Source organism: Hyla sarda, chromosome 12 (genome assembly GCF_029499605.1).
Source record: "Hyla sarda isolate aHylSar1 chromosome 12, aHylSar1.hap1, whole genome shotgun sequence".
Taxonomy (NCBI): Eukaryota; Metazoa; Chordata; class Amphibia; order Anura; family Hylidae; genus Hyla; species Hyla sarda.
The window spans coordinates 12277067-12299688 of NC_079200.1; the positions used below are offsets into that span (position 1 = coordinate 12277067).

General features: G+C 45.7%; 1 protein-coding gene across 5 annotated transcripts in view; it reads left to right on the forward strand.

Annotated features, from left to right (window-relative positions):
* Window positions 1–22622, forward strand: part of ACSS2 (acyl-CoA synthetase short chain family member 2) — a 77253-nt gene that overhangs the window by 45665 nt on the left and 8966 nt on the right. For 4 of the 5 annotated variants that reach the window (XR_008849254.1, XM_056548457.1, XM_056548455.1 and 1 more), the window contains exons 5-14: window positions 468–540; window positions 2561–2636; window positions 4314–4428; window positions 7355–7393; window positions 13295–13432; window positions 13759–13929; window positions 14535–14668; window positions 16856–16988; window positions 17116–17172; window positions 17567–17647. Coding sequence is in view for 4 of the 5 variants with exons in the window: in XM_056548457.1 (XP_056404432.1) it covers window positions 468–540; window positions 2561–2636; window positions 4314–4428; window positions 7355–7393; window positions 13295–13432; window positions 13759–13929; window positions 14535–14668; window positions 16856–16988; window positions 17116–17172; window positions 17567–17647 (1017 nt within the window). In the remaining variant the exon portion in view is untranslated. The remainder of the gene's footprint in view (window positions 1–467; window positions 541–2560; window positions 2637–4313; window positions 4429–7354; window positions 7394–13294; window positions 13433–13758; window positions 13930–14534; window positions 14669–16855; window positions 16989–17115; window positions 17173–17566; window positions 17648–22622) is intronic. The other variant, XM_056548456.1, reaches the window with a different exon arrangement.

Sequence of the window (22622 nt, forward strand, 5' to 3'; positions counted from 1 at the left end):
CGCAGCATTTGGAGCGGGGGTCGTGATGGCCACGCCCCTCGTGATGCTACTCCACGCGCCCTCAATACAAGTCTATGAGAGGGGTCATGTGGACACCACGCCCGCTCTCATAGACTTGCGTTGAGGGTGCATATCGTCACGAGGGGCGTGGCCGTCATGTCACGACCCCCCGCCTCTTGTACCGATCATCCTACACTAATGCCAGGTGCTGCACAGAGATTGTGGTGGTCCCAGCAGCAGGTCCCCTGCGATCAGACATCTTATCCCCTATCCTTTGCATAGGGGAAAAGATGTCTAGGGTGGTGTACCCCTTTAATAAAAATAAAAAAAATCTGTATTCCAAGAGATTAATCACGTCCTCCTCCTCCTGGCTGGTGCGGGAGCCTCCTTGCTCTGCCGTCTGTAGTTGGACACAAGTCAATGCTGTGTAATCTGTAAGGAGTTTTCTCTGACATTTTCGTGTCTAGTTTGCAGGGTTTTCTGCGGAGTCTCTGTGCGAGCGGATCTTGGACTCTCACTGCACCCTCCTTATTACAGCAGGTAGGTCTGGTTCTTAGGGACCCTGTCACCAGTTTGTTTGTTTATTTTATTACATTTTTTTATTGCTATTAAACCATTGGCAGAATGCTGCAGAACACCTAAAGATAATTCCACATACTCCGTGCATGTTTCCCTTATTTTTATTTTTTATTTTTTTACTTTTTTTTTTACTTCAGTTGTAGTGCACAATCTATGTGGATCTTAGAATCACTGCGGCGGGATATTCCCCTTGGGGTCTGACATCAATGCTAACAGCGCCATAATCCAGCTCATGTTCCTTTTCCTATACGGCCCCTTTCACACTACCATCATGACACGGTAGTGTGACGGCCAGAGATGAGCGAATTTACAGTAAATTCGATTCGTCACAAACTTCTCGGCTCGGCAGTTGATGACTTATCCTGCATAAATTAGTTCAGCTTTCAGGTGCTCCCGTGGGCTGGAAAAGGTGGATACGGTCCTAGGAGACTCTTTCCTAGGACTGTATCCACCTTTTCCAGCCCACCAGAGCACCTGAAAGCTGAACTAATTTATGCAGGAGAAGTCATCAACTGCCGAGCGAAGAAGTTCGTGACGAATCGAATTTACTGTAAATTCGCTCATCTCTAGTGACGGCCATTTGGACCGCCGGGGAGAATAGCTATTCTCACTGAAAAAAAGCAGCGCCTGACGGACCCCATTGACTATAATAGGGTCCATCGGGACCCGTCGTTGCTCATTGCGCCCCGTCAAAATGATGGCCGTCAAAAACGCCAGAAAAAAGAGAGTTTGACGGCTGTTCTTGACGGGGCGCTACGGTAGTGGGAATGGAGCCTTAGCCATCTGGACATGTGCAGTGTAACCACTCTGGCTTCACATGTGCCAATCCTGCAGGACTTTGCTAGCGCCATCCCATGTCCACACACAGGGCATGCTCGGGATGTCTGTGCAGCTAGCGCTTACTGCAGGCATACAGGGGGGTGTCAGTCAAGAAAAAACGGGTGTGACAAAAAGGAGTCAGGAAGGAGTCAGTCCCACCCCAGTGATTCCTGGTTTAGAGAGAGCACATGATGCATTAAAATACAGTGGTCCCTCAAGTTACAATATTAATTGGTACCAGGACGGACCATTGTATGTTGAAACCATTGTATGTTGAGACCAGAACTCTATGGAAACCTGGTAATCGGCTCTAAAGGCACCAAAATGTCATCCAAAAATAGGAAATAGTGAGGATTAAAGAAAAATAAGTAGATAACTAATATAGATAAAGCAAATCCTTACATATAAAAGTAATAAAGATCTGCTGGGAGGTGTAAATCACTGTCTGTGTCAGTGTTTCCCAAGCAGGGAGCCTCCAGCTGTTGCAAAACTACAACTCCCAGCATGCCCGGACAGCCAAAGGCTGTCCGGGCATGCTGGGAGTTGTAGTTTTGCAACAGTTGGGGGCACCCTGCTTGGGAAACACTGGTCTATGTAGAGGACAGGAGCTTCTTCAGGTTCCTGTACAGAACACACAATGTCCTAAAAAGTAACATGGAGTCGCCCTCACCTGGTGTCCAAAGGAACAGGTAACCCTGGTACAGGTAAAATGTACAGAACATGTAATACCTCCCTGTACTGTAGGGGGCGCTACCAGACACCAGTCAGTGCATACACTTCAGTAATACAGGGGTTTTACCAGTAAATTGCCCATTCTGATTGGTCGGTTCTTCCGGCCATTGACACGTTTCACAGATCTGAGCTGTCTGTAGCATTGTATGTTGAGTCTGGTTTCAAGTTACTATGGTCCAGAAAAGACCATTGTATGTTGAGGCCATTGTAAGTTGAGGGATCACTGTACATTTTTTGGCCGGAATGACATAAGGGCATATTGATGAACGGTGCGGTGCTCTTTACACGTTCTGCAGCATCCAGCCACTGTTTTTATGTGTCACAGAATTGGTGTCAGGATCCCGATCAATGCGATCGCATACAGTAGGAAATTAAGAGGAGTGAAATGTAGCGCATATTCTTGACACATTGGTTCCGGATTTCTTTCCAGATGGCTTTTTTCGTGGGGATAAGTTAATTAACCTGAAGCTGATTGCAGATGAGGCATTAAAGAAGTGTACAGAGAAGTAAGTGGAGCCAAACTCAAGGGGAACTCTGGAGGGGAATTTTTTTTTTTTTAATTAAATTGGTGTACAAATTTTATAAATGACTTCTGTTTAAACATATTAACCCTTCCAGTAGTTATCAGCTGCTGTATGCTCCACATGAAGTTGTGTAGTTCTTTCCAGTCTGACCACAGTGCTCTCTGCTGCCACCTCTGTTCGAGTGAGGATCTCTTCAGGATCGGCTTCTACTCTGAGGTGGCAGAGTTGGTCGGACTGGAAAGAACTACACATCTTCCTGTGGAGCATACAGCAGCTGATAATTTCTGGAAGGGTTAAGATTTTTTATATAGAAGTAATTTACAAATCATTTATATAAAAAAAAAAATCTATCTATCTATCTATCTATCTATCTATATATATATATATATATATATATAACATTTTATTTAATCCAGAGCATACCGTATATACTCGAGTAAAAGCAGAGTGGTCTTCAACCTGCGGACCTCCAGATGTTTAAAAACTACAACTCCCAGCATGCCCGGACAGCCGATGGCTGTCCGGGCAAGCTGGGAGTTGTAGTTTTGCAACATCTGGAGGTCCGTAGGTTGAAGACCACTGACAGACGGTGATGATGAAGGGGGGGGGAGATGATGACAGGCGGTGATGACGAAGACAGGAGGATGATGATGATGATGACGACGAAGACAGGGGGATGATGACGACAACGACAGGGGGATAATGATGATGACGACGACAGGGGGATGATGATGATGACGATGACGACGACGGGGATGACGATGACGGCGGCGACGGGGATGACGGCGGCGACAGGGGGATGACGACGGCGACGACAGGGGGATGACGACGGCGACGACAGGGGGGATGACGACGACGACAGGGGGATGACGACGACAGGGGGAGGATGATGATGATGACGGGGGTCTGGATGATGACGGGGGGATGATGTATGTCCCACCCTAGGCTTATAGTCGAGTCAATAACTTTTTTTTTTTTTTTTTTTTTTTTTTTTTTCTTCTTCTTCTTCCCCCCTCTGGGCTTATGGGGTGAAATTAGGGGCCTCGGCTTATTCGTGTCGGCTTATACTCGAGTATATACAGTAATTAAAAATAAAGAAAACATAAATAAGTCTGTACTCTCTGTAACTTCCTGTCACCGCTGTTCCAGCCAACCATTACCGGTCCCCACTGCTTACTACTTCCTGGTCTCCTCTTGACACAAGTAAATCCTGCCCAACCAATTACTAAATTAGGTGGGTCGTCTCTGTGGTCAGTGATTGGCTGAGTGGGCATTTCCTTGCGTCAAAACATCACCAGGAAGTGGTGAGCAGTGGGGACCAGGGTCCATTGGAGCGCCTGCTGTAGAGATTTGTGGCTAGTGAGTACTGCTGCATTTTAAATTTTAAGTCAAGCCTGGTCACCATTAACAAATAAAAAAAAAAATATATATAAATAAAAAATAAAGTAATGTGTGGTTATGCCAGTCTTCCATTGAGGTGAAATAATCCAATTGACCCTTTTTTTTTTTTTTTTCTTTATCATCATGGAGTCATTGCATAATGACAACCCCTACTGTGCATTTCATGTGTATTTGAAAATGTCTTCAGTTTTAGGTGAAATATTTGACACGAGTGACATCTCCTAAGAGATACATAACCTGTTGGATGCTTCTTTCCAGGAACTATTCCCTGAAGAAGTGCATCGTGTTGAAACACTTGGCGAGAGATGATGCGATCTGTGATGGATCCAGCAAAACCTCACCTCCGTGCAAGAGACTTTGCCAGAATGTACAGGTAAATCCAGAAAGACATATCCATATCCCAGCATGCATGTCAGTGGGAAGCATGTGCCCGGTGAGGGCCTCTCAAGGTGCCGGACTTGCTGTTGTGACCTGGATGAGCCAATTCTGGAGCGGAGTCTTAGGGTAAAGTCCCACGTTGCAGCTACGGCATTTGGATGAAACTGCCCACATGTGGTGGCCTATGGCCGCATGGTTTCCTGTAATAAGGCAGTTTTACTTGCAGCCATTGCATGCTGGTGCGGTTCTATCCACATTGAATAGCTGCAACATGCGACGGGCTATAGACAGTCCTACAAAGAAATAAAATGTACTAAATAGAGGCAACACATTGGAATGGACAGCATGTGGTACTACATGTGGATTTATGTCTTGTGCTTAACTGTTTTAGCTAATATGGCAGACATGGGTTTTCAGCCATACTGGATGCACTTCCATTATTGAAATGATTTCCTGATGCTGCCTACATGTCCTTTAAGTCCTCTGGCATAAGGGGAGGTGTAGAACTACTATATATCCAGACTTCATAAAGATAGCAGCAGTATATAGATAGGCGCAGGGGGAGCGTATAACTATGATGTTTACTGATCCTATAGATATAGCAGCAGCAGTATACAGATATAGCTGGAGGGGAGGTGTATAACTATTATATATCCTGATCACATAGAGAGCTGGAGGGGAGGTGTATAACATCTATATATCCTCATTTCATAGAGATACAGCTGGAGGGGAGGTGTATAACTACTATATATCCTGATCCCATAGAGATAGCAGCAGTATACAGATAGGCGTGGGGGGAGCATATAACTATGATGTTTACTGATCCCATAGAGATAGCAGCAGCAGCAGTATACAGATATAGCTGGCGGGGAGGTGTATAACTACTATATATCCTGATCCCATAGAGATAGCAGCAGCAGTATACAGATAGAGCTGGAGGGGAGGTGTATAACTACTATATATCCTGATCCCATAGAGATAGCAGCAGTATACAGATAGGCGTGGGGGGAGCGTGTAACTATGATGTTTACTGATCCCATAGAGATAGCAGCAGCAGTATACAGATATAGCTGGAGGGGAGGTGTATAACTTCTATATATCCTCATTTCATAGAGATAGCAGCAGTATACAGATAGAGCTGGGATGGGAGGTGTATAGAGCTGGGAGGGGGGGTGGAAACAAGCTCCCCGCTGCAGATCATATACTGTAACGGTCTCCAAACTGTGGACCTCCTGATGTTGCAAAACTACATCTCCCAGCATGCTGGGAGTCAAAGTTTTGCAACATCTGAAGGTCCACAGTTTGTAGACCACTGCTATACAGGGTCAGTGATCATGATGTTTGTGTGTGGCCCAGTTTACCTTCTCCGGGAATAACTAATGGCTTGCGGCCGTCTTCTTCTTTACTCGGTCACTTCCTTGGTTATTAACAAGAGACTCCAAATTCACTAACCTCCTTTTCATGCAAAAAAAATTTTCCTTTTTGGTCTTGAAAGAAATCTCATTCACTGACCTCTTCCCTGTGTGTTGCAGGATCCTCTAATCCGTTTTTTAGTTTATGGTTCTAAGAAAGGGGAAAATAAAGTAGGCAGATGTAACATTCAGAAGTCTGGGGGATCTGTAATCGTGTCTACAATCATTTTTTTATCTAAGTTTCCCTGAAACACATTTTTGGTAAATAGTTTGAAAAAATTCGGGCAGAAGAGGGCAATGTAAAGGGGTTGTTCGGCAAAAGAAACAACCCTTGTATGGTGTAAAATAGTATAATAAAGCAACTTACTGATATGTTATTATCCATACTGCACAGATCTCTCCATAGGAGCTGAGATTTCTGGCTCATAGCTGTGAAATTCCATCACACTCTCTGAAAGCAGTCAGCACCGTCCCCGCTTCCCCTTCCCTCCTGTATGCTCCCTTCCCTCCTGTATACGCCCTTGACGTTTCCAGTCACCACCACACACGGGGCAGTGATGGGAATGGGATGACTGCTGAAATCTATCAGCAGCCATCCCGGCACATCACCTAGGGGGGTCCTGAGAACGGCGAATCACGGTGATCGCCAACAAGGGGGTGGGGGGCTACCCCCCACCCCCTTGTTGGCGATCACCGTGATTCGCCGGTCGATTCTGACCGGCAAATCACTGCTTTTCCGGGCTGATCGGGTTTCTGTTGACCTGATCTCCCAGAAAATAAAGGTGATCATGGCTGTCAGAGACAGCCCTGATCACCATGAAGGATAGGAGTGAGGTGGCAGGGGTGCCGCCTCCTCCTATCCCCTGCAATTGGTCAGTCAGGAGTGACCGCCCAATGACGGGGCAGGGAGGGATAAAGTTGAGAGTCTGGGGGTGGTGGGGCTGCTGGGCAGCTTACCGGCGTGGCTGGGATCAGGGGCTTCCTTTGGCTGTCTGAGCATGCTGGGTGTTGTAGTTTTGCAACATCTGGAGGGCCACAGTTTGGAGACCACTGTGCAGTGGTAATATGACCTCCCCCTTTGCATCAATGGTCTGGTCCTCAGAAGGGGAGGGGGGAGACGGGGTGGAGCAGACTGCATTCAGAGAGTGTGATGGGACGTCACTGCACTATGGCTAATAACATTATATTAGTACGTTTCTTTATTATAATTATTACTTTTTGACGCCATACACATTGTTTCTTTCTCCGGAGAACCCCTGAGAGCAGGGCCCTGTTCTGGAGGTTACTGGGGTACCAGTGGTCGACCCCTGCGATCAAACACTGATCTTCTATTCTGTGAATTGGGGATACGTTTTTAATAACCCCTTTAGGACTGACTGGGAGTATGTGCAAGTGACTGTTTTTCAGGAAGTACAGACTTTTTTTTTTTTCTCCGTCCATGTCAGCGTTTTGTACTTTTTCTTCGTTTTTAAGGCTACTGAATATACCATATATCTGGGTTTTTAACAGGGAAACAAGCAGAACAGAGCGAGGCAAGCTGTACCCCAGGTATTCCGGCTGTGTGTGTAAATTTTCTAGTGCGTCTAACTAACAGCACCGTGGTGTTCTGTCTCTGTGTCACAGGGTGTTGTCACTAACACGCACTGTCTCTTAGGCTGGGTTCACACCACATTTTTGCAATACAGTTCCCGTATCAGGTTTTTGATAAAAAAAAAAAAAAAAAACTGATTCCTCAAAACCGGATTAAACTGTATCAAAACGTGTGTATACTGTTTGAAAAATATCCGGTTGCATCCGTTTTTTAAGAAAAAAAATGTATACGTTTTTAACTTTTCACTCCATTGTGAATAAAGTTTCACTTGTTTGATTTCTTGAAATTTCAAGAAAAAAACTGCAAAGTTAAAAACCGGATGGAACCGTACACACATACGGTTCTGTACGGGTTCCCATTGACTCCCATGTTAAAAAAAAAAAATTTTTAATTTAAAAAAAAAAAAAGATACGTTTCAATACGGTTTTTCTCCTGGACCAAAAACCGTAGTAGGCTGTGGTTTTGGGTACGGAAAAAAAAAACTGACAAAACCGTACAAGATGCAAAACGGACACAACCGGATGCATCTTTTGGCATATGGTTTTCAATGGAGAGTCAATGCATACGGTTTTCAATACTTTCTATACGGTTTTCAAATTGAAAACGTATATGGTTTTATTTTTCTTGTATGAAAAAATTGTTTAATAAAAATTTTAAAAAAAATAATAAAAAAGAAAACTTATATGGGAACTGTATTGCAAAAACGTGGTGTTAACCCAGCCTTATAAGCGTAGTCTTCACCAGTGCTGCATGTTTACCTTGGAACAGAACTATACTTTATATTGAGCTCTGTTTACTGAAGGATTACACCGATAAGGTGTGAAATATTATATAAACTGACACGTGCAATAGAGTCCAAGAGATTCTCATACACGTAAAATCAGCTGCCATCTATCTCCCCCCAATATACACGTGTGTACCTGACCGCTATACACATTAGATGGTCGGTGCAGCCTGCTTTATACTACATATTGCTTATTGTATTTATTATAATAATTTCCACTGAAGACATTTCCACTGAAGCAGACATCAAGCGGTTCCTAGCTTAAAGAGGCACTCCGCCCCTAGACATATTATCCCCTATCCAAAGGATAGGGGATAAGATGTCTGATCACGGGGGTCCCGCCATTGGGGGTCTCAGTGCTGCACCCGGCTTTCGTTTAGAGCATCGGGTGCAGCGCCAGAGGCTCTTGACATCATGGCCACGCCCCGCTCATGACGTCAAGGCCTTGCCCCCTCAATGCAAGTCTATGGGAGGGGCGGGGCCATGAAGGCACGAGCCTCCGCATGGGCAGTCATCTGGCATAGAGTGAAGTTCGCTCTGTGCATCGGATGTCTGGGATGGCGCAGCTGAGATTGCGGGGGGTCCTCAGCAGCGGGACCCCCGTGATCAGACATCTTATCCCCTATTCTTTGGATAGGGGAAAAGATGTCTAGGGGCGGAGTACCCCTTTAAGCCAGATTTCTGACCAACAAGAGACTCCTCTTCTCTTCAATGAATGAAGTAGAAGGAAAGGCCGAACTACTGCAGATCCTATGGAAAGTTATCAAGAACCTTTTTTATAGTTTGGGAGTCATTTGGCTTCTGGAATATATAGAGGCTGCACCTGACTAAGCTCGGGGTGTTGTATAGTGAAATTGCTGATATTCTTCGATGACTTTTCCCAGATCTTTCTTTAGTAGACACTGACCTAGCACCCTGCAAAAATACTTGTGGACCATAATGCATTTATTATTATTTATTAATAATAATAATAATAATAATTAATAATATTATTAAAAAAAAAAAATATATATATATATATATATATATATATACAAAAAGAAAATTAGCCAGCACAACAACCTAATACACAGGTGCACGCTGCTGTGGCAAATTCACAGTATACAAAAAAAAAGAAGATTGCAGCAGCACACATTGGTCAAAAAATTGAGGCTCTTAGCGCACTTTTTGATCAAAACGTGTCCCCCATCCACCACGGGGAGGTGGCATCATTTAGGATGGGACTCTAACACAAATTCTGAGCCCAACGCTCCTATCCACTCACCTCTGCTGGGCATATAGCCTCTGACTGGATGATATGTTGGATACCTTAACAATTTAAAACACCACCTGTGAAAAAGGAGGAGGGGTGCACAGCTAAAGAGGGTACAAACAAACAAAAAGAAAAGGGGGTGGGGTGCGTGGTCGCTGTATCCGGCAAGGGAAATTTAAAAACCGCCTGCTGTGGTATCCCTGTCTGACCCGGCACGGGTCAGACAGGGATACCACAGCGGGCGGTTTTTGAATTTCCCTTGCCGGATGCGATGACCACGCATCCCATTCATTTGAATGAGCAGACTGCGGTCAGCCAGTCGGCTCATTTTTGGACCGTATATGGTTTTGTCGCCATACTGAAAACCGTGGTCTGCCAGTAGGCTCGTTCAAATAAATGGGATGCGGCACCGGTCGGGCAACAGTACGGCATAATCGTGGCATGCATGCACCCTTAGCTGTAATGCAGAGGATACAGTTTTTTTAAAGGTATTTACCATATGAATACAATGACCCATTTGCTGTTTGCGTTGATATATACCGTATTTATCGGCGTATAACACGCACTTTTTAGGCTAAAATTTTTAGCCTAAAGTCTGTGTGCGTGTTATACGCCGATACACCCCCAGGAAAGGCAGGGGGAGAGAGGCCGTCGCTGCCCGCTTCTCTCCCCCTGCCTTTCCTGGGGTCTAGAGCGCTGCTGTCGGCCCTTCTCAACCCCCCGATAGCCAGGGGGAGAGAAGGGGCAGCGGCACCCATTGCCGGCGCCGCTGCCCCGTTGCCTCCCCCCATCCCCGGTGGCATAATTACCTGAGTCGGGTCCGCGCTGCTGCAGGCCTCCGGCGTGCGTCCCCGGCGTCGTTGCTATGCGCTGAATGGCGCGGCGCATGACGTCAGTGCGCCGCGCCGTGCATAGCAACGACGCTGGGGACGCAAGCCGGAGGCCTGCAGCAGCGCGGACCCGACACCGGTAATTATGCCACCGGGGATGGGGGGAGGCAACGGGGCAGCGGCGCCGGCAATGGGTGCCGCTGCCCCTTCTCTCCCCCTGGCTGTCGGCGCCGCTTCTCTCCCCCTGGCTATCGGCGCCGGCACCGATAGTCAGGGGGACAGAAAGGGGAGCGGCGCCGATAACCAGGGGGAGAGAAGGGCCGACAGCAGCGCTCTAGACCCCAGGAAAGGCAGGGGGAGAGAAGCGGGCAGCGACGGCCTCTCTCCCCCTGCCTTTCCTGGGGGTATATCGGGGTATACACGCGCACACACGCACCCTCATTTTACCATGGATATTTGGGTAAAAAACTTTTTTTACCCAAATATCCTTGGTAAAATGAGGGTGCGTGTTATAGGCCGGTGCGTGGTATACCCCGATAAATACGGTAACTTTTATATTGTACTTTTCCCTATTTTATAATGTGATTTCACCATTAGTTCGTCAGTAAACACCAATGCTATGACTGTCATCGATGCGTGTGGATTTATGTATCTGTCAGGTTGTACCTTGCAGATCTGTTTTGATAGCAGAAGAGTTGAGCGCTGGCGCCTCCTGTCACGTATCTGGTTTTGCGCGACTGATTTCTGTCTTTGTGCTGTCACTGTGCCGTCTCTGTTGTGTTTGTGTCAGTGGGATCGGAGGTAGTAAACCACCTTGATTCATGAGTGATTTATCAGGAGCATAAAGGACTCTAAAATATGATCTTTCTGTTTTTGTGTTTTTTGTTTTTATTACATTCTAGACGCGTTCTTGTGGAAAGATTTGTCGCTACTTGCTCAGTTGCAGATCTGCAGAAAAAACTTTAATTAAATTTTTGCCTCCGATTCCCATTTTATGGTTTCATGACTATTTTTTTATTTTATTTTCTTCAGAAAAAAAACAATTTGGTAAATATTAAATCGGATTTTTTTTTCATGGTTCTATTATTTTTTTTGTAGTTTTTTGTATTGCCTTGTTTAAAGGGGTACTGCGTTCCTAGACATCTTATCTCCTATCCAAAGGATAGAGGATAAGATGTCTGATCGTGTGGCTCCTGCCGCTGGGGACCCCAGCGATCTCCCTGCTGCACCCGGTGTTCATTTAGAGCATCGGGTTCAGTGCCGGAGGCTCATGACGTCACAGCCACACCCCTCAATGCTATAGGAGGGGGCATAACGGAGGTGACAGTCTTTGGTGCAATGTGGCGTTGGTGGATGGAAAGAGATATGATGTCCCAGATGTGCTCAATCGGATTCAGGGGAACGGGCGGGCCAGTCCATAGCATCAATGCCTTCCTCTTGTAGGAACTGCTGACACACTCCAGCCACATGAGGTCTAGCATTGTCTTGTATTAGGAGGAACCCAGGGCCAACCGCACCAGCATATGGTCTCACAAGGGGTCTGAGGATCTCATCTTGCTACCTAATGGCAGTCAGGCTACCTCTGGCAAGCACATGGAGGGCTTTGCAGCCCCCCAAAGAAATGCCACCCCACACCATTACTGACCCACTGCCAAACCGGTCATGCTGGAGGATGTTGCAGGCAGCAGAACGTTCTCCACGGCGTTTCCAGACTCTGTCACGTCTGTCACATGTGCTCAGTGTGAACCTGCTTTCATCTGTGAAGAGCACAGGACGCCAGTGGTGAATTTGCCAATCTTGGTGTTCTCTGGCAAATGCCAAACGTCCTGCTCAGTGTTGGGCTGTAAGCACAACCCCCACCTGTGGACGTCGGGCCCTCATACCACCCTCATGGAGTCTGTTTCTGACCGTTTGAGTGGACACATGCACATTTGTGGCCTGCTGGAGGTCATTTTGCAGGGCTCTGGCAGTGCTCCTCCTGCTCCTCCTTGCACAAAGGTGGAGGTAGCGGTCCTGCTGCTGGGTTGTTGCCCTCCTACGGCCTCTTCCACGTCTCCTGATGTACTGGCCTGTCTCCTGGTAGCGCCTCCATGCTCTGGACACTACGCTGACAGACACAGCAAACCTTCTTCCCACAGCTCGCATTGATGTGCCATCCTGGATGAGCTGCACTACCTGAGCCATTTGTGTGGGTTGTAGACTGTCTCATGCTACCACTAGAGTGAAAGCACTGCCAGCATTCAAAAGTGACCAGAACATCAGCCAGGAAGTATAGGAACTGAGAAGTGGTCTGTGGTCGCCACCTATATTGGGGGTGTCTTGATAATTGCCTATAATTTCCACCTGTTGTCTGTTCCATGTGAAATTGATTGTCAATCAGTGTTCTTCCTGAGTGGACAGTGGGATCTCACACAAGTGTCAGTGACTTGGAGTTACATTGTGTTGTTTAAGTGTTCCCTTTATTTTTTTAAGCAGTGTACTTAAAGCGTACCTGTCATATCACTGAGAAAAAAACTAGGTCATGCAGACGCTTAATGTCTTTTTGTGTCTAGCTTCTGTATTTGGCTCACAAATCCCTCTGTTCTGCTGCTCACTCATTCTGACATCCACTACTAAGGAAGGGGCATGTCTGAGGCAAGCACTGAGCCTTCCCTCACTCGCCATGCATTAACTTCCTCCCTGAGTCTGCTGTGCTGTGCTTGTTCTCTTCATCCAATCACTGCAGGCTACTCTGTGTAACCCCCCTCCTGTCCTGTCAACCTGCAGCATGAAAACAGAGGAGTGCTAGTCCCACCCTCACTTCCTGGACTTTTTCCTACCGTGTGCTTCAGCTGGGGCAAAGATGATAGTGTAGCCGGACAGGATTATGACCTTGATGGTATGGGGACCTCTAACTTTTTGCTGCCGTATGGTGGTTCATGCTAATATTACCTTTTATTTGGAAATTCTATATATTCTATAAATTCTATATATAAGGTGGTTGTCATTTCAGACCACGTGGAATCCATCTGTGGACTTGTGGTGGCACGAACTTGTAAAGAAAGCCAGCATGGAGTGTGAGCCCGAGTGGTGTGATGCCGAAGATGAGCTGTTCATTCTGTACACCAGTGGGTCCACCGGCAAACCCAAGGTGAGTACATACACTCGGGGGTTAAAAAAACGGGGAGAATTGAAGTATTGCAGGTGCAACTAATGTCCCTAGGGCAGCGTTTTCCAAGCAGTGTGTCAATAACTGTTGCAAAACTACAACTCCTAGCATGGTCAGACAGCCAATGTCTGCTGAGATGAGGGAAGCCTTGATTTACCTTTCAGGGACAGTGTGGTTCTTCTGGATAAGGTAGACAGGCTTTTGGCTGTCCGGGCATGCTGGGAGTTGGCAACAGCTGGAGATGCACTGTTTGGAAAATACTTCCCTAGTGCAAGAATAAAATACTCCACTGTTTCTTTACTTTCCAGGGAGTTGTCCATTCTGTGGGGGGTTACATGATCTTCACTGCCACCACATTTAAGTATGTGTTTGACTACCACCAAGACGATGTATACTGGTGCACTGCCGACATTGGATGGATAACCGGGCACTCCTACCTCACCTATGGACCTCTAGCCAATGGGGCAACCAGTGTATTGGTAAGGAAATTCTCCAGACTACATGACTGTCTTATTTAATAGCAAAAAAAACTTAGACGTCCTTGTCGTTCTAACAAAACCATTGACATGTCACAGAGAAATGTCAAAAGTTTTTATTTCTTAGGGTCTGACCGCTCATCTTAGATCAGGGGTCTCAAACTGGTGGCCCTCCAGATGTTGCAAAACTTCAACTCCCAGCATGCCTGGACATGCCCAGACAGTCATTTGCTGAAGTTAATGGCTGTCGGGAATGCTAGAAGTTGATGTTTTGCAACATCTGGAGGGCCACCAGTTTGAGACCCCTGTCTTAGATTATTTGAAATGACTCCTTACCCCCAGGAAAAAAATTATCTGACATCTTGGCCTCTAGGTGTCTCACTCCTCTGCAGTTTGCTGACCACTGCCTGCTGTTAGGGAAATTCTCTCTCTAGCAGCAGAGAGACCAAGACAGAACACAGGAAGTGGGGGTGGGGTTTAGCTACTGTTAAGTGCATGCAGTCCACGCCCCTTACTTTACCCGAAAACCTTCTGCCAGGTCTGCTTCAAAGTCCTCTTACATGTTATCTGACATATTTTTGTAATCTGATTATTTCTGTTCTTCCCAGTTTGAAGGGCTTCCTATATACCCCGACATCTCCCGCATGTGGCAGATCATTGACAAGTACAACGTAAGCAAATTCTACACAGCGCCGACAGCAATCCGCCTGCTGATGAAGTACGGAGAGGAGCCCGTGAAGAGGTACAGTTCTCATTTTGCTGCCTAAGTAATACTGTAGTTATCTAGTTCAGAAAACTATTTTCATAAACCCTATTTGGGAATTCTCAATATAGATGGGGCCCCGAGCCGAGTTCAGGATTCTCATCTTTCGGCCAAGTGACAGCAGTTTTATAGTAAGGGGGGTTGGCCCAGTATTAGAAAACATTGTTCCTTTTTTTTTTTTTTTTTTTTTTTTGTGTGCACGCAAAAAAAACAGCAACACTCCTTAAAAAAAGCAGCATTTTATAATACTGGACAACCCCTTTAATTATGGGGGCTGCCATCTTGTCTGAGATTTTTTAACAGCATTTAGTGATATACTTTATGGCAGGACCCAAGGACCATAGACTGCAATAGACAGGACTTGTCCTGTTCACATGAATTTAATACGTGATTGAGCATGCTCTGTGACCTTTTTCATAAGTCATTCTACAGGGAGGCTGGAGCTCTACTGTGAATGGTGGTGGATCACGTGTTATCTATATACTGGTGTCACTTGTTGCCGGACTCCGGTTTGTGCTTAGAAACAAGGCATTATTGGGAAATGATCTGTACAGAACAGGAAGTCTTTGTTTAGTTTTAGGCCTATTGGTCAGAATGGGAACTGTCAGATTTCAGGATTATCCTAAAATAGATAGGAAAATGGCTCTGTTCAAATGATGAAGGCCAAAGAGTGTCCTTTTGGCTCTAGTCAGGCTGTTGTACTTTTTTTTTTTTTGCATTATAGTCTAGTGTAATAGACAGAGGAATACAGTATCAGCAACGTATGGCACTATATACCGTACATGGACATGGTGCTGAGAGACAACCCCAATGTATGAGAAATGCATTGAGTGATCCTTCAAGTGTAGGTTATCAATGAGGTATACGAGTAGTGAAAAGGACGTTGCACTCACCACAAATCACAGCAGGTTTTTCTTTTAAAAAGCACCTATCACAATCTAAACTTTCCCTAATACCCCTCCCCATCTGTCCCTGACTTTAAGTCTATCCCTGCATTTATTTGCTTTAAAAAAAAAAAAAAAAAAATTTTTATTATTTGCTCTTCAGTAGCTCAGTTGAAGGCACAATGCAGGGGAGGCTGTCATAGCAATGGCAAGTCCCATAAGCAGTGCATATATAATTAGCCATGTGGAAAGTGGAGAGAGGTGAGAGGAAGGGAGAAAGAGAAGAGGGAAGGTATCCTCTGTTCGCTCCCTGATTGTGTAGAAGCTCAGTGCTCCCTCCCTCCTGCCTGTCTGACTGTTCCTATGTGTCCTGGCTGCAGAGTGATTTCGGACTCGCTCACTGAGTCCGAAGTGCTTGCTGACAGGATTACTAGGGAGACCCCTAGTGGAGTAGTTTTTAAAGTAAAAAAAAAAACTGAAAGGAGGGAACATTTTTAAATAAAAGCAATTGAAAAGTTGTTCAGTAGGGCTTTATCTTTAATACATACACTTTAAATCATGTTTTTTTCATTGTGAGTTCAGAGGTGCTGTACAAGCATGCAGAAGGGGAGCGGGCATCGGTTCCGTGGAGCTGACCGAGTGCGACGAGTCGTTTCGCAGAAGAACTGCTTGATCACGCTACCAAAGGTAGCGTGATCAAGTAGTTCTATTGCGAAACGACTCGTCGCACTCGGTCAGTTCCACGGAGCTGATGCCCGCTCCCCTCCCCTCCCTCCTGCCTGCTTGTACAGCACCTTTGAACTCGCGATGAATAAACCATGATTTAAAAGAAAAACCTGCTGTGATTTGTGGTGAGTGCAACGTCCTTTTCACTTATCGTTCATCATGAATGACGTGTTACTGTTAGCACCTACTACAGCATATCTGGTCCTCCGCACCGCGTATCCTAGACATTGTTCCACATTATTGCTCAGGCTTTTTGCTGCCGCTTAGCTTTTTCTATACAAACCATCAATGTGGTATGAATAGAGCCTAACCCTGAGATGTTCCCACAGTGATGCCCCATGGGGGTCCAACCGCTCATGACACCCCTCCCAGATGTCATCACTGGTGACCTCACCAAGGTAGATCTGTATGTAGCTGAACAATATATAGACATAGATTACAGCCGTGTAAAATATGCTGTAGGGAATGTTTTTAACTCCTTGCTTGTCTTATCAAAGGCCCCAAATGCCCTTACATCTGCACTGCGCATTTACCATGTGTATGTTTCTCATGGCAGGTATAGTAGAAAATCCCTGAAGATTTTGGGAACAGTCGGAGAACCAATTAATCCTGAAGCCTGGCTTTGGTATTACAATGTGGTAGGAGAGAAGAGATGCCCGATTGTCGACACTTTTTGGCAGACAGAAACGGTGAGAAATGACGCTTGACTGTTCAATAAGGAAGGCATTGAATGATGCTGGGTACATGTGAAACATATATGGGTAGTGCACGGCAAGTAAAAATATTCTTATATATTTTTTATGTATTGTTTTGCAGGGAGGTCATGTGTTAACTCCACTTCCAGGTGCGACAGCAACCAAGCCGGGTTCAGCAGTAAGTTATACATAAACAATAATAGTTTATTACAAAATATATATACATATATAATGTGTGTGTTAATAAAATAAGTAAATAAAAAAAATTATAAAAAAAATATATATATATTATTTATATAGTGTGTGTGTGTGTGTAATTTTTATTTGTTTATTTTGTTTAAACCTGTTATAGGAGCATGTTCATATATAAAAGCCTACTAGATATGGCTGTGTGTAGGCGATGCATTTCCGCAACACTGCAGCGTGTTTTTTTTTTTTTGTTTGTGCAAATCGTGATCAAAACCGAGATTTTGGTAATCTTCTGCCAAACAAACATTTGTGAACACAGCCTGAGAATGTTATCAGCTTATATAATGCCTATGTTAATTGTATTTTTCTCCTCTATTGTTCAGACTTTTCCCTTTTTTGGAGTTGTTCCTGCCATCTTGAATGAGTCTGGGGAGGAACTTGAAGGAGAAGCTGAAGGTTATCTAGTAAGTATGTGTGTGTATGTGTGTGTGTGTGTGTATACAGAGTGTGTATATATGTGTATACACACTGCTCAAAAAAATAAAGTGAACACGAAGATAACATCCTAGATCTGAATGAATGAACTAATCGTATGAAATACTTTCATCTTTACATAGTTGAATGTGACAACAAAATCACACAAAAATTATCAATGGAAATCAAATGTATCAACCCATGGAGGTCTGGATATGGAGTCACACTCAAAATCACAGTGGAAAACCACACTACAGGCTGATCCAACTTCATGTAATGTCCTTAAAACAAGTCACAATGAGGCTCAGTAGTGTGTGTGGCCTCCACGTGCCCGTATGACCTCCCTACAACGCCTGGGCATGCTCCTGATGAGGTGGAGGATGGTCTCCTGAGGGATGTCCTCCCAGACCTGGACTAAAGCATCCACCAACTCCTGGACAGTCTGTGGTGGATGGAGCGAGACGTCCCAGATGTGTTCAATCGGATTCAGGGGAACGGGCGGCCAGTCCATGGCATCAATGCCTTCCTCTTGCAGGTACTGCTGACACACTTTAGCCACATGAGGTCTAGCATTGTCTTGTATTTGGAGGAACCCAGGGCCAACCGCATATGCATCTCACAAGGGGTCCGAGGATCTCATCTCTGTACCTAATGGCAGTCAGGCTACTTCCGGCAAGCACATGGAGGGCTGTGCGCCCCCCCCCCCCCCCAAAGAAATGCCACCCCACACCGACCCACCGCCAAACCGGTCATGCTGGAGGATGTTGCAGGCTGCAGAACATTCTCCACAGCGTCTCCAGACTCTCTCACGTCTGTCACATGTGCTCAGTGTGAACCTGCTTTAATCTGTGAAGAGCACAGGGCGCAGTGACGAATTTGCCAATCTTGGTGTTCTCTGCAAATGCCAAACGTCCTGCACGGTGTTGGGCTGTAAGCACAACCCCCACCTGTGGATGTCGGGCCCTCATACCACCCTCATGGAGTCTGTTTCTGACAATTTGAGTGGACACATGCACATTTCTGGCCTGCTGGAGGTCATTTTGTAGGGCTCTGGCAGTGCTCCTCCTTGCACAAGGGCGGAGGTAGTGGTCCTGCTGCTGGGTTGTTGCACTCCTACGGCCTCCTCCACGTCTCCTGATGTACTGGCCTGTCTCCTGGTAGCGCCTCCATACTCTGGACACTACGCTGACAGACACAGCAAACCTTTCTGCCCAGATTTCTCTGCGATCATATTTATGGAGCGGTCTTTCTGTACCGTACTTCTTCTGTCTCGGCAAGATTTTTGTCACCTGGAGCGTTTCGTGGACGTTGAGTTTCCTAACCCTTCGGGTGCAAGTCTTCCGGGAGACTCGGGAACCTCCAATTCCCATGTCGGCCGCTCCGGTGTTCCGGATACTCCTTTTTCAGGGTCTTCTGCTCCTTTCTTGGCCGTTTATTCTTCCATGTCCATCTTCCAGGTGACTCAGGAACCTCCATTTCCCACGTCTGTCACTCTGGTGTTCCGGGATGCACCTTTTCTGGACATTCCACTACTTCTTGGCCATTATTGCCTTCCATCTTCTCCTTCAGGGTCCATGTTCTCTCGAAATGGAGGGCGTTCCGGTTTTCTGGATTACACTAGTTGAGCTAGGTCACCTCCCTAGCTGGATAGGGGTTTTGGGTCTGCAGATGTTCAGATCTTCGATCCTCCGCAACAGGCCTCTCTAGAGATGTTTTCCGTCTTTTTCTTTTGTTGTGCATTTTCCCTTTTTTGTTCCCAGCCGGGCTAGCCCTCTTTTCTGTGTTCCTTAGTTGATCTCCTTCCGGGATGGTTCCGGCCCCTCTGGCTTCCTAGTCGACTTTTTCTAGTCTCTTTCTCTATGAGGACCGTAGGTTTGGAGTCCCTGCAATCTCCATGGCTGGGGGATCTTCCGGGAGCCCTGTTTCTAGGCTTCGGTTTTCTCTAGCCTGGGGTCTCGTCCACAGGCCATATGGACAAGTGGGAGGGTCTTGGGACAGATTCCCTTTCGCTTGTGGTTGTTATTCCCACCCTTTGGGACTGCTTTGGTATGTCCCATCAGTATAGGTGTCCCCCAATGATGAGTGACCAAGAAAAGGATTTTTTTTTTTTTTTGTACTCACCGTAAAATCTTTCTAGTAGCCTTCATCGGGGGACACCACACCCACCCATTTCTTCATTTTTTTTTGTCCAAACATTCTTTTCTGATTGTTGTTTTTTTTTTTTTTTTTTTATCTGGGATTCTTTTTTCTAGGGTGATTCGGACATACTACTTTGTTGGCTTCTCCTACTGCATTGTAATAAAACTGATTACCTCACTTCCAGTGGGCGGGTATATCCTGCCAGGGAGGAGCCGATTTATTTTTCCAAGTGTCAGCGCCTCCTAGTGGCAAGAGCATATACCCATCAGTATAGGTGTCCCCCAATGAATGCTACGAGAGAGATTTTACAGTGAGTAAAAAAAAATCTCCTTTCATATGCCCATTCCCCCTCATATACGGTAGGACTTTTGGTTGGTCACAAAATAAATAAATGGTATCGATACTCGTTCAGTACTTGGTCTTAAAAAAAAGGGGACTGGAGAGGTGCGGGCAGCCCCATTGTGGAGGACTCCCGGGGCAAGAATCTTATGGCTTTCTGCAAAGAGAAGTTGGATTTCCGAATGGGCCAAAAATGGTGGACAGATTATGATAACCTCAGTCTACAGGTGGACAGAGGATATGCTAAGAACCATAAGTGTGGTTCAGGTCGGCAACCTTTAGTTCCTGAGCTGGAAGACATGATCAGTGAAAGGATTGCTGACAGGAGAGCGAAGTCTTTGGTTGTGTGCAGGGCTGATATTCATGAATTTTCCCTTGCTTTGGCACCACAATTTTACATATCCCCAGAATTGAAAGCATCACAACACTAGCTGGATGGCTTCCTTCAGCGATATGAACTGTCTCTCAGAAAATCAACAACGCTGTTTAAGCTGGAAGATGCTAAAGTTATTATAGGGTTACTCCACTGCTGAGTGTTCAGAACACTGGAGCCGGCGTCGGGAGCTAGTGACGTCATAGCCCCGCTCTCTCTCATGACATCACGCCCCGCCCCTTCAATGCAAGTCACGCCCCCTCCTATAGACTTGCATTGAGGGGGCAGGGTGTGACATCATGAGGGGGCGGGGCTATAACGTAACAGCTCCAGCGTTCAAAAGAGTATGTTCTAAACGCTGAGCCCCCTTTAAGTGAGCACTTGCATTCAAGTCCTTTGGTGATGGAAATACCAACTTGGTAACATGATTGCTATGATGAAACTGCAGTGTTTATGGGTCTGGGTGCCAAAACCACAGTTGAACAGAGGGGTGCCTCCTCAATCTATGTTCCCTCCACTGGTCACGAAAATTCACGTGCTACCTGTATTTTGTCAATTCGTCTGGACGGAAAGAAAGTCACACCTCTTATCATCACGAAGGGCAAGAAAGATGGGATTGAACGTGTTTCTGGCGTTTATGTTCTTGAAACAGATAAAGCCTGGTGCACACAAGCAGTTATAAGGAAGTGGCTAGAATTAATGCCGCCACTTGTTTTCGGAGGTGGCGAAAGAGGCCTGCTAGTCTGGGATTCGGCCAGCACTCACCGTGCTGAAGACATGGAAAACCTTCTTCGCAGAGAGAAGAATAGATCAAATAATGATTCCTGCAGGAATGACGGCCTATCTGCAGAGTCCTGATACTGCAATAAAGAAGCCATTCAAAGACCATTTGCATATGGAAATTGACTACACTTAACATAGAATGACATGAAATCAGCGTGGAAACTTTGTGAAACCTAGCCTTACAAGAGGTTGGGAATTGGGTGAAGAATTCATGGGATAAAATTGCTGACAGTGTTGTTGCCAATGCACTCTGAGCAGGTCACATGGATAAGAGCTGCTCATTTAATGAGAGCTCTATTGCTTTACATGAAAGATTGGGGCCAGTGGTTCTGAAGGAAATGGAGTCGCAAGAAATTCAGGGTGGAATTCCGGCTTTGGAGAGTTATGATGATGCTCCAGAAAAGACAACTGTATTTGAATAAATGTAGATTGTTGTGTGTAAATATATATATATATATATATATATATATATATATATATATATATATATATATATATAATTTCATATAGATATACTACTCTTCACAGCACAGGGTTTACAGTTCCCTTTTAAGTGATTTGTTATTGGTAATACTAAGGAAAGTTATACATATGTTAAGCGCGCTTTAGTGATGCTAGTGGTGATGGATAAAGTCCAATAAATATAATTATTTGTTGGCTAACTGTGGTGAAGATACTTGCGAAGACTTGTACTTACCGTAGCGGGTATTACAGTTCCTTATCTCGGGCTGTATGATACAGACAATCGTGACGTGAAAGTCACGCATCATTAACTCTGGCTGGAAATACACAGTTATGTTTGCAGAAGAGTACTTGCTCAGCTACTTTCCTTTTCTGGCCATAGAGAGCTGGCAATTGATGATACAAGAATCTGTGTAGCTGAGTGGACTGTGTATCCTTTCTGGCTTCTGAATGGTATAAATTAACATTGCCAATTCACTCCAGGGGGCTGAGGGCGTAAATATTCTGTTGACTATTCATAATTATATAGTATGTTAAAGGACATATGTGGCGAAAATTATTTAACTATTCCTGTGCCCGGGGAGATATCTGGTCCCGTTCCTCCGGTGCTGCAGGTCATCTGTCTTCTATAGGCTCGAAATGTCACGGAGCCGTCAACGTATCGCCGGCCGCAGTGATGCCCGCCTCGGCCGGTGCTCCTTACATGACTGTTCGCTCAGCCTATCACCAACCGAGGCGGGACATCGCTGCGGCCGGCGATACGCTAACGGCTTCGTGATGTTTCAAGCTTATACAAGCCGGAAGACCTGCAGCACTGGAGGAACGGGACCCGATAGCTCTGCAACGGGGGAACATAGGAAGGAGAGTTA